Consider the following 19,560-nt stretch of genomic DNA (forward strand, 5'->3'; position numbering starts at 1 on the left):
AAATCTCCAAATCTCCTGTGCAAGACGGCCTCTGTTTGATTTGCTTCCCACTAATCCTTCCTCAAGATTTCCTTTATGGCCTCTAAACCAGCTTGAGTTTCCGTACAAGACATGGTTGCTTAGCATTCTCCTGCATTCTATTATCACTCATGTGTCTTTCTAAATGGCATCTCCACAGGGGGGGGACAACTGCCATATATCAATATAACTCATTTATTTTCTAATAATAATCCACTCTGCTCCCAGTGTTCAAAGATCATCTTATTATACATGGATATATTTGCTGTTTATAGGGGTTAGGTCCCATTTGTATCTGTAAACAAACAGTTCAATATGAGGTTATAGCTTATTGTGTGCCCAGAGCATTCCTTCTCTGTATATTTGTATTTATACATATGGGAGGAGGAGGTGCCATATTGATTCCCCTTAGACAGTACAGTATGAGGGTATAGCTTATTGTGTGCCCAGAACATTCCTTCTCTGTATATTTGTATTTATACATATGGGAGGAGAGGTGCCATATTGATTCCCTTAGACAGTACAGTATGAGGGTATAGCTTATTGTGTGCCCAGAACATTCCTTCTCTGTATATTTGTATTTATACATATGGGAGGAGGAGGTGCCATATTGATTCCCTTAGACAGTACAGTATGAGGGTATAGCTTATTGTGTGCCCAGAACATTCCTTCTCTGTATATTTGTATTTATACATATGGGAGGAGGAGGTGCCATATTGATTCCCTTAGACAGTACAGTATGAGGGTATAGCTTATTGTGTGCCCAGAACTTTCCTTCTCTGTATATTTGTATTTATACATATGGGAGGAGGGAGGTGCCATATTGATTCCCTTAGACAGTACAGTATGAGGGTATAGCTAATTGTGTGCCCAGAACATTCCTTCTCTGTATATTTGTATTTATACATATGGGAGGAGGGAGGTGCCATATTGATTCCCTTAGACAGTACAGTATGAGGGTATAGCTTATTGTGTGCCCAGAACATTCCTTCTCTGTATATTTGTATTTATACATATGGGAGGAGGAGGTGCCATATTGATTCCCTTAGACAGTACAGTATGAGGGTATAGCTTATTGTGTGCCCAGAGCTCCTTCTCTGTATATTTGTATTTATACATATGGGAGGAGGGAGGTGCCATATTGATTCCCTTAGACAGTACAGTATGAGGGTATAGCTTATTGTGTGCCCAGAACATTCCTTCTCTGTATATTTGTATTTATACATATGGGAGGAGGAGGTGCCATATTGATTCCCTTAGACAGTACAGTATGAGGGTATAGCTTATTGTGTGCCCAGAACATTCCTTCTCTGTATATTTGTATTTATACATATGGGAGGAGGAGGTGCCATATTGATTCCCTTAGACAGTACAGTATGAGGGTATAGCTTATTGTGTGCCCAGAACATTCCTTCTCTGTATATTTGTATTTATACATATGGGAGGAGGAGGTGCCATATTGATTCCCTTAGACAGTACAGTATGAGGGTATAGCTTATTGTGTGCCCAGAACATTCCTTCTCTGTATATTTGTATTTATACATATGGGAGGAGGAGGTGCCATATTGATTCCCTTAGACAGTACAGTATGAGGGTATAGCTTATTGTGTGCCCAGAACATTCCTTCTCTGTATATTTGTATTTATACATATGGGAGGAGGAGGTGCCATATTGATTCCCTTAGACAGTACAGTATGAGGGTATAGCTTATTGTGTGCCCAGAACATTCCTTCTCTGTATATTTGTATTTATACATATGGGAGGAGGGAGGTGCCATATTGATTCCCTTAGACAGTACAGTATGAGGGTATAGCTTATTGTGCGCCCAGCACATTCCTTCTCTGTATATTTATATTAATATGTAGGACAAGGTACTGTCATACTGCAGCAAAGTCCAAAATATGGGTACCAGATCCCATGTTTGTTCCCTGTTCAGTACCTTTAAAAATAGCCGCATATCTTTGTGCTAAAAATCAATTGGCAACTCCAGCAATTCAAGATATCCAATTCCCCGACACAATGCATGGAGCTGTGTTTACTTTGTTCAAGCAGGGGCAAATATTCTCATGCACTGCTCATTGGCTGTTTGGGTTGCTGGGAGTTGTAATTCTAAAGCAAGAAAGGGATAAAGTCATTTCTAAATATTCTCCTGGGCAGCAGCACCATTGAGAGTCTGTTAGTTGCTGTGAGCCAGGATAGCGTTGCATAAACATAAAACACACAGCACTTGTAAACACTCAGTGTATTAGTAAAACTACTATATTTCTAGATATAATTGTGAGCTCAGATGCCAAAGGTTCACATCACCTTCATAATATAAAGTCATTTACAGCACAGATACATTTAGTAACACAACAATGTATTGACACAAGCTGGAGAAGCCTTGATTTGGTCCTAGGGCCCCTGCCAACAACAAATGCCTCTTGGAGAATCTAGAACGAAAACTGTTTTAAAGGGGAAGTTAACCTTTACACGATACTCTGGATTCATGGTGGTTCTTTGAGTAAAAAAAAAAAGGTCACAATTTTAATCTAATTTTTCTATATAATTGTCGTTTCTTGGTTTTTTTTTTTTATTATAACAACACTAATTACTGCTATTTCCATTTTTATTTTCCAGGTTGGTATATAAGGTATGGACACCAAAAGAGTAATCCTATTAAAAAGGAAAAATAATCCCAAATGATATTATAATTTAAAAGGTTAACTTCCCCTTTAACATCATTGGCTAATGTCTATTCCACTAGAGATTAACACACATTACACTACAGACTTGAAGAGTCCCACTCATAGATTCCCCGCACTAGAAACACATACAATTCAATAGATAGAGTTCTATACAGCACTGGGACTGAGGGACCTGGTGGGCTTCAAGACTTCTCCTGGTTTTCCCAGGGCATAGGATCATTGTCCTCTCCAGCTGTTGTATTCCTCCGGTCCTGCCAAAAGTGCTCCACATCTGGAAGGATCTTCTCCTCTTTTAGTTCGGACTCTTGGGAGGACCTCAATCCTGAGTTTGTTTGCAAGTCTTGCAAGGATTGGATGGTACTGGTGACCATGTCTGATCCATTCTCCCCTGCTCTGCTGAGACCCTCATCACTACATGGTTTACATTTTACCACTGTCCATATGTTCTTAAAACCTTCCCTGAATTCATCGGATACAGCCAGAAAGACTCCAGGGTTCAAAGTGCAGTTGAGGAACAGGATGACCTGAGCTAGAACCATCAATGCAGTTGGTGGATGTAGAGTCCCGAAGCTGCTGTGCCTTGCCCACATCCACACAATCCATTCTGGGAGCCACATTGCATCAAATGCCAGGTTAATACTCATTAGCATGGATGTGATTCTCCTACTAAGGACTCTGGGACTGGGAACCCTGTTTCTCCTCTCCCTCTTCCTGAGAGCACGTATGTAGCAGCAGAAGGAGAAGACCATTGGAAGGACATAGGCAAGCAGAGGGTACAATTTGCTGAAGACAATCATGAAATTGGAGGCATATTCTGGGATATCAAAAAGGCAGAAGAGTCCTTGTTGTCTGACCTGCATTTGGGTGAATATCAGATGTGGAAGAGGCAACAGAAGAGATAAAGTCCAAGAGAAGACCAAGACCAAGACCACATGTCTGCTGCTGAAGCTGAGGAACTTGGGTGGGGTGATAACGTGCTTGTACCTCGCCTGTCCAATTGCAGCCAGGGTGAAACTTTTGGCTATTAAGCAGCAGTGGAGGAACCATTCTGAGGTCCTGCAAATAAAACTTCCCAACACCCAAGACTGTTTGGCATAAGTAACAATGCGCACTGGCAGACAAAAGAGGATGAGCAGCAGGTCGGTCGCAGACAGACTAATGACCAGACAATTAACTACTGACCATTTGCCTTTCCTAAAATCGTGCAAGAGGATTGCGATGACCAATAAATTCCCCGTCAGTCCCACCAGACAAATGGCGACCAGGATTAAAGGTAGAGCCAAGGTGATTTCTGGCCCCACCTCCGAGGAGTCTAATCCCCCAGAGAAAGCCATCGCATCGCTGTTGTTTATGGTCCTCATTGAATAATGCGACATATCTGCGAGACTGCGATAGCGCGATACGATAACGCCGGTGCGATTACTTGAAGGAGGGGGGGGGGCTGTTTTTGTGCAGCTGGCGACAGAGATTCACTCTATGGACATTGCGCGTCTAGTCGGGACTGAAATTGATTTGAATCCCCCAGTTGTGAGTGTCCTTGTGGGGAAACCAGGAGGCGCAATGGAGCAGCGGACGCTAATCTGCTTTCTAATCTGCTTCTCAAAGTCCCCGAATGTGAGGTAAGTGCCTGGGTTAATACATTGCATGCCCCTTGCAGTTATAGACACAGTTACTAAGATCCTTCTAAATAGGCGCTCGGCGTTCTTATTGGTTGCGCCAAGGCGCTCTCTGTAGTGCAAACTGCTGCTCCAGTCCTGCCCTGCACTATTTGCACTGTCCGGTTATTCTGCTTCTAAATTCCGGGCAGCTGCTCCAGGGTCTCTATTGTCGGGCTGGGTCTCTGCCTGTTGCTCTGGGCTCTGCCTGGAGGTTCTGCTTCTGAATCCAGACTCTGTTTTGAGGGGACCCAGTCTCGGCGCTGTCCAGTGGTTTCGGTTCTGAATTCGGGATTTGAGTCGCAGAGAGCGAGTCGCTGGTCTGGGCGCTGTCCGTTTCTTTTAGTGCTGAATTCAGCCGATTTCCCTAGAGATTTGGAGTTGGAATCCTCTGCCTGTTGCTCGCGGCGCTGTCCCACCTGTTCTGGTGCTGAACTCCCACTCACTTACTCTGGGGCTCTTTGTGTGTCTGTGTGTGTGTGTGTCTCTCTGTGTGTGTCTGTGTCTGTTAGTCGCTCCAGCACTGCCCACCTCATTTCTACCCATTAATTGCTCACAACCCTATGCCTCTGCCCCCATCCCCTCACATTGTAGCACCCACTGCACCCAGTCTCCCCAATCACTCAGCTCTGGGTGCCCTTTATGGCAAATTGTGGGGTTAGAAGGGAACAATTATCACAATGGAGCTTTATCTTATACAGCTAATAGGTTTTATTCTAATTGCAACACACACATAATGGCAAAAACACACACTAATACTCTCTAACCCACATCCTAACACACACACAGCCCCATTCCCCCAATAAAACACACACACACATACACTCTAACCCACATTCTAACACACAACCTCATTCCCCTTATAAACCACACACACAATAATACACCCTAACATACAATCTAACCCACACATATCCCCCAATAAAACACACAAACACACAAACAATTATACACTCCAACCCACATTTTGTACCCGATCACTTACACACTACTCACACCCTTTCCTCAATAAAGACAAGCAGACACACAGCCACTTTAACTTTAAGGGCACATCATGTGAGTGTGTATATGTGTGTAGGTGACTGTATTTGTGAACCACACTTATACTGCACACACCTCCATTATACCCAGAGGAACTGAAACAATATATAGGTGAGGGGAATTCATTGTGTGTCAGTGCATTTGTGCAACAGAGAGATACCATGCAAACACACACATACACAAACAACAGTTCTTCCCCTGTCAGCACTAATTCCCGCAGTATCTTGTGCAGAATCCATTCTTTTAATGAAAATTCCCCATTAATCTCCAGCCAACGCTAATCCCACGTCATAATCATCCGTGTTGTTGTTCTGTAAAGTGCAGCTCCTGTCCACTCACTGGTTAATGAATTGTATGGGGAGGGGGGAGCAGGATCCCTGTCACACAATTCCCTTACATTCCAACAAGTGATACCAGTGTCTATATGTGTGTGTCTATGTGTGTGTGTCTGTGTGTGTGTGTGTGAGGAGGGGCGACACTACAGAAGCAGCAGTGAGTGACAAGAGCTATAATGTTGTGGTATGTGTGACAATAGCATTATTATAGTATTAAGCCACAACTCCCAGCATTCCCTGACAGCCGTCCTGTTTAATGCTGAAATCAACATCATCTCAAGGATGTAGGTTATAAACTCTGAAATAAAGTCTGGAGATACCTTAAAGGGGTGGTTCACCTTCAAACAACTAGTTGTTTTCCGACAGATCACCAGAAATAACAACTTTTTCCAATGACTTTCTATTTTCTATGTGTCACAGTTTTTCTAATATTGAAGTGTAAAGTGTAATTTTTCACCTTCTAAAGCAGCTCTGGGAGGGGGGTCGCCGACCCTGTAAACTGTTCAAAATTGATACATTTAGTTGATCCATTTCTTCTCTTTGTCCCTGCTGAGCAGAATCTCTGAGTTTCATTACAGGCAGCTGTTAGACTTGATACAATAGTTACTGATACTCCAGAGATGCTGCTGAGAAATGGATCAACTCAATGTTGTAAAATTGTAACAGAATCTGGACCTGAATTACTGAGCTGTCAGACTCAAACACCAGAGACACCGACATTACACTTACACTTAGATTTTGGAAAACAGTAAAAAAGAAACAATAGAAAGTAATTGAAAAAAGTCTTTATTTCTGGGGAACAATCTGAAAACAGCTGAACTGAAAAAAGTGTTTGGAAGTTGAACGAGCCCTTTAACAGCCCCAAACCCAGACAGACTGAGACTCTTCAGTAGAACAAGTGGCCTAAGAATGTAAGTGGCCATTAATCCTGCAGGGAGAGAGTTAATGGGTTTAATGATGGTGCTCAGCACTTACAGGGTTAAAGGCAGTGGTTGAGCTGAAGGAAGGGCTCCAGGTGTCTAATGTTCCCAAAAACTTTATAATCAGCCATTACTTATATCCCATAAATATAGGCAATAACTGAGAATAACTGAGCACCTCAAGAGTTAATAAAGACAACAATATCCCCTCCAACAACAACAATAACAATTCAATTTCTCACCCACCCAGCACCTGCTCTGTCGTTCCTCTAAAGGACATATTTTCAGGGGAAACAGGAGAATTTTGCAAATGACTTCCCAGCCTGATGAACTGATTGGTGGAGCCTGAAAATACTGTGAGTGTGTGTGAGAGAGAGAGTGAGTGAGTGTGAGTGAGTGTGTGTAGTGTGAATGTGTGTGTGTGTGTGAGTGTGTGTGGAAGAGAGAGTGTGTGTGAGTGTGTGTGTGTGAGTGTGTGTGTGTGAGTGTGTGAGTGTGTGTGTGAGTGAGAGTATGTGTGAGTGTGTGTGTGTGAGTGTGTGTGTGTGAGAGTGTGTGTGTGAGTGAGAGTATGTGTGAGTGTGTGTGTGTGAGTGTGTGTGAGAGTGTGTGAGAGTGTGTGTGTGTGTGTGTGAGAGTGTGTGTGTGTGAGTGTGTGTGTGAGTGTGTGTGTGTGTGTGTGTGTGAGAGTGTGTGAGTGTGTGTGAGAGTGTGTGAGTGTGTGTGAGAGTGTGTGAGTGTGAGTGTGTGAGTGTGTGTGTGTGAGTGTGTGTGTGTGTGAGAGTGTGTGTGTGTGAGAGTGTGTGAGTGTGTGTGAGTGTGTGTGTGTAGTGTGAATGTGTGTGTGTGTGTGTGAGTGAGAGTATGTGTGAGTGTGTGTGAAAGAGAGAGTGTGTGTGAGTGTGTGTGTGTGAGTGTGTGTGTGTGAGAGTGTGTGTGAGTGTGTGTGTGTGTGTGTGTGTGTGAGAGAGAGAGAGTATGTGTGAGTGTGTGTGTGCGTGAGTGTGAGTGCGAATGGCAAGAGATTGGCTGCTTTGTTTGGGGGGCCCTAGAGTTCCTACATTGGGGCCCCTTTTCTCAGACACTGATCGTTTGTACATTAAACCCAATTACCAGAACTAGACAAGTCTTCCCATGTGAATCTTCCACGACTATTTTTAACATTAAAAAAACCCAATTATATTTAATTTTAGATTTCACTAAAAAGATTAGATCAGAAATATTCCTACTCGGAGACATGGGGGCCCCGCTGGGCTCTCTGCATTTATTACAATTAATCTTTAATCTGTCGGTTAAATATCAGATGCAAATGTTGAGGAATTGTTGGCTGAGGCCTTTCTGAGAATATGGGGGGAGTGGACCCATCTTAAATCTGACACAGTGGGGGTCATTTATCAACACTGGGCAAATTTGCTCATGGGCAGTAACCCATGGCAACCAATCAAATTGCTGCATTCATTGTTCTACTTGAAGCTGCTTTAAAAAGCTAATCACTGATTGGTTGCTATAGGTAACTGCCCATGGGCAAATTTGTGCTGGGGATCCTGTATGACCAATCAGGTAGAAGTGAAAGGGATCCCAGTCCTGCAAGACTCATACGTTTCATATTGGGATCCCTTGTGGTGTGTCCCAGCCACTGACATTTTAGCACAAGAAGAGGCCCAATATATCCGGACCCCATGCACCCACACATAATGCACCCACACATAATGCACCCACACATAATGCACCCACACATAATGCACCCACACATAATGCACCCGCAGTGTTCCCTGTAGCAGTGTATCAGGGGGGAGTGTATATAAGGGAGAGCAGTTGTAATATTTGGGCAGATTATTCAAGTTTAACACAGGCTGAACATGGGGCAAAATAAAGTGGGAGGTGGATTTTGGAAGCACTACCCAGTTTTATTTAGTTCTTGTTTCCCTATAGAATCCTTCATACTCTGCTGTTGCCATCCTACCCTACTGTCTCCATCTTTCCCTACTGTCTCCATCTTACTCTACTGTCTCCATCTTGTCCTACTGTCTCCATCTTGTCATACTGTCTCCCTCTGCCCCTACTGTCTCCATCTTGTCCTACTGTCTCCATCTGCCCCTACTGTCTCCATCTTGCCCTACTGTCTCCATCTTGCCCTACTGTCTCCATCTTGTCCTACTGTCTCCATCTTGCCTTACTGTCTCCATCTTGTCCTACTGTCTCCATCTTGTCCTACTGTCTCCATCTTGTCCTACTGTCTCCATCTTGTCCTACTGTCTCCATCTTGCCCTACTGTCTCCATCTTGTCCTACTGTCTCCATCTTGCCCTACTGTCTCTATCTTGCCCTACTGTCTCCATCTTACCCTACTGTCTCCATCTTGCCCTACTGTCTCCATCTTGTCCTACTGTCTCCATCTTGCCCTACTGTCTCCATCTTGCCCCTCTGTCTCCATCTTTCCCTACTGACTCCATCTTGCCCTATTGTCTCCATCTTGTCTTACTGTCTTCATATTATTATTATTATTATTATTAACATGTATTTATATAGCGCCAACATATTGCGTAGCACTGTAAAGTAAATGTGATTATACAACTACATCACATGAATTACATATATAGAATATATGGAGTAACAAACATCACAATCAATACAGGTACAAAAAGGTGAGGAAGGCCCTATGCATAGGCATACAGTCTAAAGGGAAGGGAGTAATACGCAAGGTGTGGGAGTGGGCAAGATCGAATTGAGTGGGTGAGAAATGTGGTATTGCGTTTGGTAGTTAAGCAGAGTGAGGGTAGGCTTCTCGAAAGAAGTGCGTTTTCAGAGATTTCTTGAAAGTAGAAAGGTTGGGAGAAAGTCGGACAGACCGTGGGAGAGCATTCCAGAGGAGGGGTGCAGCCCTTGCAAAGTCTTGAATGCGAGCATGTGAGGAGGTAATGAGAGAAGAGTTGAGTAGCAGGTCAGTAGAGGAGCGTAGTAAGCGAGTGGGTGAGTATATAGAGATGAGTTCAGAGATGTAGGGTGGGGCAGAGTTATGAAGTGCTTTGAAAGTCAGTGTCATTAATTTGAATTTGATTCTGAAAGGTAACGGAAGCCAGTGCAGGGATTGACAGAATGGCGAGGCAGAGGAGGAGCGGTTGCTGAGGTGTATGAGCCTCGCAGCAGTGTTCATTATGGACTGGAGAGGTGACAGTCTCTGGAGGGGGAGGCCAATTAAAAGAGAGTTACAGTAGTCTAGACGCGATATGATGAGAGAGTGAATAAGAATTTTGGCAGCGTCTTGGGTGATAAATGATCGTATTTTGGATATGTTCTTTAGGTGGAAGTGACAAGATTTAATAAGTGACTGGATATGAGGAGTGAATGACAGGGCAGAATCTAGGATAACCCCAAGGCACCGGGCCTGGGGAGAGGGGGTGATAGTGGAATTGTTAACTATGATGGATACTTCGGGGATGCTACTGGTGTTAGTTGGAGGAAAGAGAACCATTTCAGTTTTAGAGAGGTTTAATTTAAGGTAGCGTTGTGACATCCAGGTAGAGATAGCGGACAGGCAGGAGGAGACGCGAGTTAGGAGTTCTGGGTTGAGGTCAGGAGATGAGAGATAGATCTGAGTATCGTCAGCATAGAGGTGGTAGTGGAAACCATAAGAATTAATTAATTTGCCAAGGGAGGAAGTATAGAGGGAGAATAGTAATGGTCCCAGGACAGAGCCTTGGGGAACTCCAACAGAAAGAGGTAGGGGAGAAGATGCTACTCCATTGTAGGAGACACTGAAGGAACGATTGGTGATGTAAGAAGAGAACCAGGACAGGGCTGTGTCACGAAGGCCAAGTGACTGGAGGGACTGGAGGAGGAGAGGGTGATCTACAGTGTCAAATGCGGCTGAGAGGTCAAGTAGTATTAGTAGTGAGAAGTGATTGTTGGCTTTAGCGGTTAAAAGGTCATTAGTCAGTCGAGTCAGGGCAGTTTCCGTGGAGTGTTGTGGCTTAAAACCAGATTGTAGGGGGTCCAGCAGGTTATTGTCAGAGAGGAATGAGGTAAGTCGGTTGTAGACTAGGCGCTCAAGTAGTTTAGAGATGAAAGGTAGCAGAGAGATAGGTCGGAGGTTGTTAAGATTGGAGGGATCAAGAGAGGGTTTTTTCAGAATGGGGGTGACAAGAGCATGTTTTAGTTGAGAAGGAAACAGTCCAGTTGAGAGGGAAAGATTAAATAGGTGAGTTAAGGCTTTGATTAGACACAGATTGGTATTGCGGAGAAGTTTTGAGGGAATTGGATCAAGCGGCAGGTGGTAAGGTGAGAAGAGGCCAGAAGCTTTGAGACTTCCTCATCAGTGACAGGGGTGAAGGAGCACAGGAGGGACTGGGGAGTGTGGAGGGAGGGTGGTGGAAGTCTAGGGGGTTGAGTAGTGTAATGTCCCTTCTGATAGTGTCAATTTTGTTTTTGAAGTGCTCAGCAATATCTTGAGCAGAGACAGATGTGCATGGAGGGGTGGAGAAGGGGAAAGGAGAGTGTTAAAGGTGGAGAAAAGTTGTGCTGGTTTTTTAGAAAGGGAGTTAATGAGTGAAGTAAAGTATGTTTGTTTGGCTTGGAAGAGGCTGGTGTTAAAGGAGCGCAGGGCAGATTTGTAGCTCCAAAAGTCTGATTCTGAACGGGATTTGCGCCAGCGACGCTCAAGTGCACGTGAGTGTCTTTGGAGCGCTTTTGTATGAGCAGTATGCCAAGGTTGAAGTGGCTTGGGTCGAGAACGTTTAGTTTTTATAGGAGCAAGCTCATTTAGGGCAGTGGTGAGAGTACTATAGTAGACAGAGGTAGCCACATTAGGACATGAGATGGCTGAGATATTAGAGTGAAGAGAGTCAAAGGAAGAAGAGAGATGTGACACGTCTATAGCTTGCAAGTCACGGTAAGTACGTGTTTGGGGAATAGCAGGGGGTGAGGAGGGAGTTAGTGAGAGTTGAAATGTGAGCATATTGTGATCAGAGAGGGGAAATGGTGAGTTAGTAAAATTGGAGGTTGAACAGAGTCTGGTAAATATGAGATCCAGAGCATTACCATTGGAGTGAGAGGGGAGTCTGAGCACAAAGATAAGCCTAGGGAGGAGGTTAGTGAAAGAAGTTTAGAGACAGAAGAGTTGTTAATGTTGTTAACGGGTATATTAAAGTCACCTAATATGATGGATGGTATGTTAGATGAAAGAAAGTAAGGAAGCCAGGCAGCAAAGTTGTCCAGAAATTGTGCAGTTGGTCCTGGTGGTGGATATATAAGAGCAATGCAGAGTGAAACCGGAGAAAAGAGCCTAATGCAGTGAGCCTCAAATGAGGAGAATGATAAAGAGGGAACAGGTGGAAGAACTTTAAAAGTACAGCGGGGAGAGAGAAGCAAACCCACCCCACCTCCAGGTCTGTTACCAGGTCTGGGAGTATGAGTAAGGTGTAGCCCCCATAGGACAGGGCAGCAGGTGAGGCAGTGTCAGTAGGAGAAAGCCAGGTTTCAGTAAGTGCGAGTAGGTTAAAGGAATTTGCAATGAAATGGTCGTGTATAGCGGTGAGCTTGTTGCAGACAGATCTGGCGTTCCAGAGAGCACAGGAAAGATTAACTGGGTTTTGGGTATAGGAGTAAGTGTTCTGTACTGTTGGAATTTGCTCCGGAGAGAAGGAGCTCGTGGTCGTGATATAACTGGGATGGGGTAAGGGCCAGGGTTTGGGGAAATGTCCCCAGCTGCCAGCAATAGAAAGGAAAGAAAGACTACGTGTGAGTGGGATTTATAAGTCCTTCGTTTGTATGAAAAGGAGGAGTTTTGTGGAATAGCTAAACAGAGTACTTTATAAACTTCATGTGTGGAGAGGGAAGGAGAGGAGAGTACAGAGGCTGAGATTTGTATAGAAGTGGGACTTGCCGGAGGAGGTAGTGAAAAATGTTTTATGAAGCATGAGAGTGAAAGGAGGAGAAATGCAGGATAAAGCATGTTTGGAATAAGAAGTAACAAACTAGCAGGTACAAACAAATCTGTTTTCTTCTTATCCCAGATGGTTCACTGATGATTGCAGGGGAGTCCGGTTCCTTTTGCCTTGTCAATGCCTTGTCCAACTGTCTTGTTTAACTGTCATTTCTAAGCACTTGAGAAATTTTAGCACTTGGGAAAGGTTAGCACTCGTGCCATGCCCCAGACACGAGTGCCATCCCCAATACTGGGTCTGAATTTATATGTAGCTGATTGGGAAAACCAGAGCCTAATTAATCAATTAATCAATTAAATAGCTAGCAAAGGGCAGAGTTTTACAGACACCAGAACCAGGTTTGGGGCTATAAAAATATCTCTTGTTCACTGAGGAGGGGACACAGATGTGTGCTTTAGATATTTATCAAAGAACTAAAGTAGAATAGGCCTGACAGACAAAAGTTATTGGGGTTAACAAATACAAGTAGGGATATAGCAGAATTACCAGAATAAACAGTTGCAGTATATGGATATGGCAGTATGTGGATATAGCAGAATTACCAGAATAAACAGTTGCAGTATATGGATATGGCAGTATGTGGATATAGCAGAATTACCAGAATAAACAGTTGCAGTATATGGATATGGCAGTATGTGGATATAGCAGAATTACCAGAATAAACAGTTGCAGTATATGGATATGGCAGTATGTGGATATAGCAGAATTACCAGAATAAACAGTTGCAGTATATGGATATGGCAGTATGTGGATATAGCAGAATTACCAGAATAAACAGTTGCAGTATATGGATATGGCAGTATGTGGATATAGCAGAATTACCAGAATAAACAGTTGCAGTATATGGATATGGCAGTATGTGGATATAGCAGAATTACCAGAATAAACAGTTGCCCTACTATATAGCAGAATTACCAGAATAAACAGTTGCAGTATATGGATATGGCAGTATGTGGATATAGCAGAATTACCAGAATAAACAGTTGCCCTACTCTCATCACCTTGTTCTACTTTTGGGGGTTGGGGTGTTAGTTGACAGTTGTAGGTAACACAACTCAGGTCCCAAATGTGGAAGCCGAGGGCTGAACAGCTTATTTAACCATTTCTACTTGTATTATCACCGCCACTTTGTTGTGCAATCACACAGACAGGCTTGGCTGCTTCTGTAATAACTTCATTTGAAAGGAATTTATAAGCTGCCATACACTTGTCTCTCCTGATTATTTAATTCTAATTAGGGCTTTTATAATGAGTAGTTGCCCCCAGCACCCAGTAATGAACAGTGTTTATATATTTATCTTGATGTTGCCATTGTTTGCCTGTTTGAGTTTTTCTGAGCACGACTTGACCTGTAACACAGAGAGAATCATTTAGAAAATTGGTAATAGTCAGGCAATTTCCACTTCCTGTGCCGTGTGACCTTCCTCCCCTGCAGGGTCAGCTCTTCTTCATCAAGAATAAATTGACGAGTTATTCCTCACAATCCCCGGGGAAAGCTGGTAGGGAAGGCACGGCCGTGGGCATCAGGTGCAATTCTCAGCATTAGATGTTGCCTCTTAATTCTGATTTTGCACAGAGACCAATCAGCAGGAACTTTTCTTATATAAATATGAATATATCAGAACTGAGTCTGTGAGTGAATGAGCAACGGGTGCTTGTAGATATGGAATTCCTACATCATTAATCGCAAAACCAGCTTGTGATCCAGGGAGAGAGTCCAATTTGTAAGTAATCTCCGCAGCGTAACACTGGAGAGAGATGTGTTTCATTTGGAGACGAGCCAGTGCAAAGCAATTCAGTGTTAATAGAAAGGAGATTGAGAGAGTGTAATGTATATCTAATGTTTCATGGTGACAGGCTAAAACTAACACTTTTTGTTACTTTCACAATGCAATCTCCAAATTGTGCATGCTGGTATAGACATGGGTGCACTTAGCCTCAAGGCATGAGTGTACTGGGCCTCCAGGCATGGGTACATTAGGCCTTCTAGGCATGGGTATATTAGGCCTCTAGGCATGGGTACATTAGGTCTCTAGGCATGGGTACATTAGGCCTCTAGGCATGGGTATATTAGGCCTCTAGGCATGGGTACATTAGGCCTCTAGGCATGAGTGTACTGGGCCTCCAGGCATGGGGTACATTAGGCCTCTAGGCATGGGTATATTAGGCCTCTAGGCATGGGTACATTAGGCCTCTAGGCATGGGTACATTAGGCCTCTAGGCATGGGTACATTAGGCCTCTAGGAATGGGTACATTAGGCCACCAGGCATAGGTACATTAGGCCTCTAGGCACGGGTACATTAGGCCACCAGGCATAGGTACATTAGGTCTCTAGGCATGGGTACACTAGGCCTCCAGGCATGGGTACATTAAGCCTCTAGGCATGGGTACATTAGGCCTCCAGGCATGGGTACATTAGGCCTCTAGGCATGGGTACATTAGGCCTCTAGGCATGGGTGCATTAGGCCTCCAGGCATGGGTACATTAGGCCTCTAGGCATGGGTACATTAGGCCTCCAAGCATGGGTACACTAGGCCTCCAGGCATGGGTAAATTAGGCCTCTAGGCATGGGTACATTAGGCCTCCAGGCACGGGTACATTAGGTCTCCAGGCACAGGTACATTCGGTCTCTAGGCATGGGTACATTAGGACTCTAGGCATGGGTACATTAGGCCTCCAGGCACAGGTACATTAGGCCTATAGGCATGGGTACATTAGGCCTCTAGGCATGGGTACATTAAGCCTCCAGGCATGGGTACATTAAGCCTCCAGGCATGGGTGATCGAGGCATTTGTATGGCTAAGCACTACAGGAGTACATTCCACATGCAACCCATTTAGAGGCCCTGGGTATCTCTTGTTCAAATAAGTTCCAGTTTCCTGTTCCTTCCCCTAGTGCTTCTTTATGAGCTCCCACATACTTCCAATAAGATCATGGCCCAGCCAATTAGCCTTAAAGATAGCATCACAGCCATCCAGGCACTCTGGGGCAAAAAAAGAGAGTTGGAAGGGGGCACAGTTACAAGATAATTAAAGGGTCAGAGGGTACTTACTGCCCACCACTAGCAGCCCTTCAGCTGTTTACCCAGGTGATTCTCGCTCTGCTACTGCTCAACTCTGATGTCATCAGTCATTGACACTCGTGTATTCTGATTGGCTAGCAGGTGGGGAGATTTGCATAGGGGATGCTGGGATCACCATAGGATACTTGTGAAAGAAGAAGAACCAAGGATTTTGAACTCAAGAGATGAGGGCCAGGAGGGGTCTGAGTTCAGCCACAAGAGAATTGGGGGCTCATTGCCACTCAGATGGTATGCATTATGCCTAGGCACCCTGTGTTATCTATCTATCTGGAAATATCTATACGGTATACTGGAAATAGCTGTACCCCCACACACACTAATATATGGCCAATCTCCCTGGCAGGTGGTCCTCTTGAAGCTAAAGATAGACATAAACCAGTAACCCATTAAGAGCTCATTACCATTAATCAGTCTCCATTTGCTTCATCTCATCTGTCATAAAGAAAATCTATAATTATACATTATCCATAGGAGAAGCAGGTAAGGCAGTGGGGAACTGCAAACACCACTACAGACACAGGTCTAGTGGAAAGGGCACCCTAGAAAGGTGCAGAGATACCGCAAACAAAACATGTGCGAGTCATGGGTCCATCTGTCATTGGAAAGTACAAGCTTCCATTTACTAGGTGGGGATTGCCAATTCATTTACTTGCCCAGTGTTTCTATAGAATGTTATAGCTTAAAGGGGAACAAAATCCAAATATATCATTTTACATAGTGATTGGAAATTCAGTTCTCTGTCCCTGCTTCATTGCAGATCTTTTAATCACAAAATATGAAGTCCACTGTGGAGCTGGAGCCTTTGCATATGTATTATTCCTTGGTCTTAGTGTTGGTTTCATTCATAGACAATTGGTGTTTTGTATGGATGGAACGGCAATGGGCCCTTAATCAATTCTGTCTCATTATGCATTACTCTTCACTATATGTACAAATCCCATTACATTTACAGCTGACATGTGTCAATAATTATATTATGAGATCTAATTAGAGATTGATTTTCACCCACCGATACACTGACAATAGGAACAGCCTTCTGTGAAGCTTCTGTCTGAGGAACAAGGACAGTCCCATGGAACTTGCTTCTTATACTTGCTTCAATACAGGTATGGGACCTGTTATCCAGAATGCTAAGGACCTGGGGATCTTTCCATTAATTTGGATCTTCACACCGTAAGTCTACAAGAAAATCATGTAAACATTAAATAAATCCAATAGACTGGTTTTGACTCCAATAAGGATTAATTATATCTTAGTTGGGATCAAGTACAAGCTACTGTTTTATTATTACAGAGAAATAGACAATCATTTTTAAACATTTTAATTATAATGGAGTCTATGGGAGACAGCCCTTCCGTAATTCAGTGGTCTCTGGATAACAGATTCCATACCTGTATGCATAAAAAGTCTGTCTGTGTCTTCTTTTAATATGTTGACTTCTGAAATAGCTGAAAGTATCAGAAATAATTGGAAGAGACTCAGCCCTTATGTCGCTTGAGCACCCTATAAAAGAGGGCTGATTTATTGGCAACAAACAACTGAACCACTGGAGGGCTGACCCAGATTGATGGGCACTTTATTGATCTAAATTTTTCCATTTAGGTTCTAGTTTGTTGGTTGTTGATGATGGGGATATAGTTCACCAATATCTAGAGCCCACCTTAAAGGCCCATCCTTTGGCCAGAGCCCCTGTTAGCTAATAAAATGATATAGGCCAATGTTGGTGTGTAAGTGGTCCAGTCATAGTTTCCCTGATATCTAGGGCAGCAAATACACATTCACCCAATCTCTTCTCCCTAACTGACCTTCAGACTGGGTTTTAGGTGTATCCAGAAGACTAAATGGCTGTTCCCTCTGATTCGCACCCAAATGGACCTTCAGACTGGGTTTTAGGTGTATCCAGAAGACTAAATGGCTGTTCCCTCTGATTCTCACCCTAATGGACCTTCACACTGGGTTTTAGGTGTATGTAGGAGATCAAAGACCATGCACTCCCATTCTCACCTGGCCGCCAGAGCATGTCGCTGCTGTGTGTTCCAGGCGGTGGGGTAGTTGAACAACAGCTGGGGAGCACCAGGCTGGAGGTAGAGCTGAACAGAGAGCAGTGATGGAGATAAGCCTACTTCTGTTAACAGCTATACATCTGAATAGTAAGACTCTGTAGAACCAACCCAGTGGGGATAAGAAGTTCAATGCAGGTGGAAAATTCTTCTTATCATGAATATTCTGCGCTATCAAGTGATGTTTCTGCCCTAGAGAAGGGAGACATAAGGCAAATGCAGAGAGAGATAAGAGGAAGGTGGAGCGTTCTTTCTGCAGATGAAGAGGGAAATTCATTGGAAGGAATGTGGATGGGAAGAGAAAACCTGGAGAGCCAACAGGCCAAATATATTTTACTGTAGATTCTCTAGCATGAAATACTTATTACCTGTCTGGCTTAATCTGGATCCATTTATACAGTATTTGAAAGGGTTTCACTATAATGGAGATATTTGTTCCAGGCCTAACTTATGTACTAAGGGCTTGTTTTATTTTTTATTAATTTTTTTGGTCCCACCCAAACCCTGATTTGCCACTTGGGATAAAGAACCCTGTACAACCACATGGATTGCCCTTTTGTACTACTTTACTATTTTACATTAACTTCCAGTTATACCCGTTGGCAGATCTGTAGTGTGGCCCCACCCAGGGTCCTATTGGTCAGTAAAGAACCAAATATCTGACATAGATCATGTGACACATGCTGTAGTGTGAGAATAGGATGAGCAGAGTAAAACACGCCCATAATCAGGGCCACCATCGGGGGACCCTGTGGCAAATGGGGGAACTCAAGGTGTGATTTTAAAGTCATAAATGTGCAGTGAATGTGGGGATTGCTTAGGCAGATTTTTTTTAAGGGGTTCTGTTACATTTGTTGCCCAGGACAATCACCCTGGGGGACTGGTTTGCTAATAATTGGGGTCCCCTGCTGGGGAAGTCTTAGTATGACCAAATAATAACTGATGGCAGCCCTGCCCACACGTCTAGAGGAGACCTTAGTACAACATGGCTTGATGCACATTTAGTGTTACTATTGTATAAAAATGAATGGGGCCCCTATTTCATGGACCTTGGTTGCTCAGGAAAAGACAAATAGTAGCCGGCTGAGAGTAAAGGGATTTAGGTTCCAGGGAAAGACACAAGATGAAATGTCCCACTAACAAGGTGTCATGGAAGGTGAGTTGGCAATAGAATATTGATCCTGCAGGGAGGGTGTAAGTGTCTGATGTGTCCCTCGGTGTCCACTCAACTGCAAGAGTGTCAATATAAGAGATATAATTTATTGTTATTATCCCATTAGCCGAGGCATTTCCCAAGCAACACCCCTCTTACTCTGCCACGTTTAACCAGTTTAACCAAACCTCAAAATCACCCATTACTGACAGCAGGGCTCCGGGGGTGGAGAACTTGCTAAATAAATATAATCATAGTAATGAAGGATATTCATTATTATAAGTGCTAGTATCCCTTTTGTATGAATTCCTAGAGAAGCAGCATCCCCTATTGTGGCGTCACCTCTAGTGAGTGCAGCAATGTTATGCCTGTTACTTGGGCTGATTGTGCCTCAGCGTGGGCTCCAGTAATAAGGGAATTCTAAAGGTCTTTTGTGCTGTTTCTTGTAAGTCCCATTCATCACTACAGTAATCCTGCTGAGCCCAATCCCTCTTCTTCCACATACACCTTCCCTTATTATAGAAGAAAACTCGTTCTGGTGGCTCGTTCTCCTCGGTTCATGGTTTATTTGTGGATGAGTTGGCCGGAAATCTTATCTTTGAAGGCTTAAGTTTTTATTGAATGGTTGGGGGAAAGAATAGACATTTCTTGTAATGTAAAAGGCTCC

General features: G+C 43.7%; 1 protein-coding gene across 1 annotated transcript; it reads right to left on the reverse strand.

Annotated features, from left to right (window-relative positions):
* Window positions 1-2,887: 2,887 nt before the first annotated feature.
* XB22166511.S (provisional ortholog of G protein-coupled receptor 151 S homeolog) lies at window positions 2,888-4,081 on the reverse strand. The gene has a single exon (XM_018240479.1). The coding sequence runs from the start codon at window positions 4,079-4,081 to the stop codon at window positions 2,888-2,890; it is 1,194 nt and encodes a 397-aa protein (XP_018095968.1).
* Between the last annotated feature and the right edge of the window lie 15,479 nt (window positions 4,082-19,560).

The sequence above is a fragment of the Xenopus laevis genome, chromosome 1S (genome assembly GCF_017654675.1).
Source record: "Xenopus laevis strain J_2021 chromosome 1S, Xenopus_laevis_v10.1, whole genome shotgun sequence".
Taxonomy (NCBI): domain Eukaryota; kingdom Metazoa; phylum Chordata; class Amphibia; order Anura; family Pipidae; genus Xenopus; species Xenopus laevis.

Coding starts and splice junctions, on each gene's coding strand:
- XB22166511.S (XM_018240479.1), bottom strand. CDS start 4,081: ATGTCGCATTATTCAATGAGGACCATAAACAACAGCGATGCGATGGCT.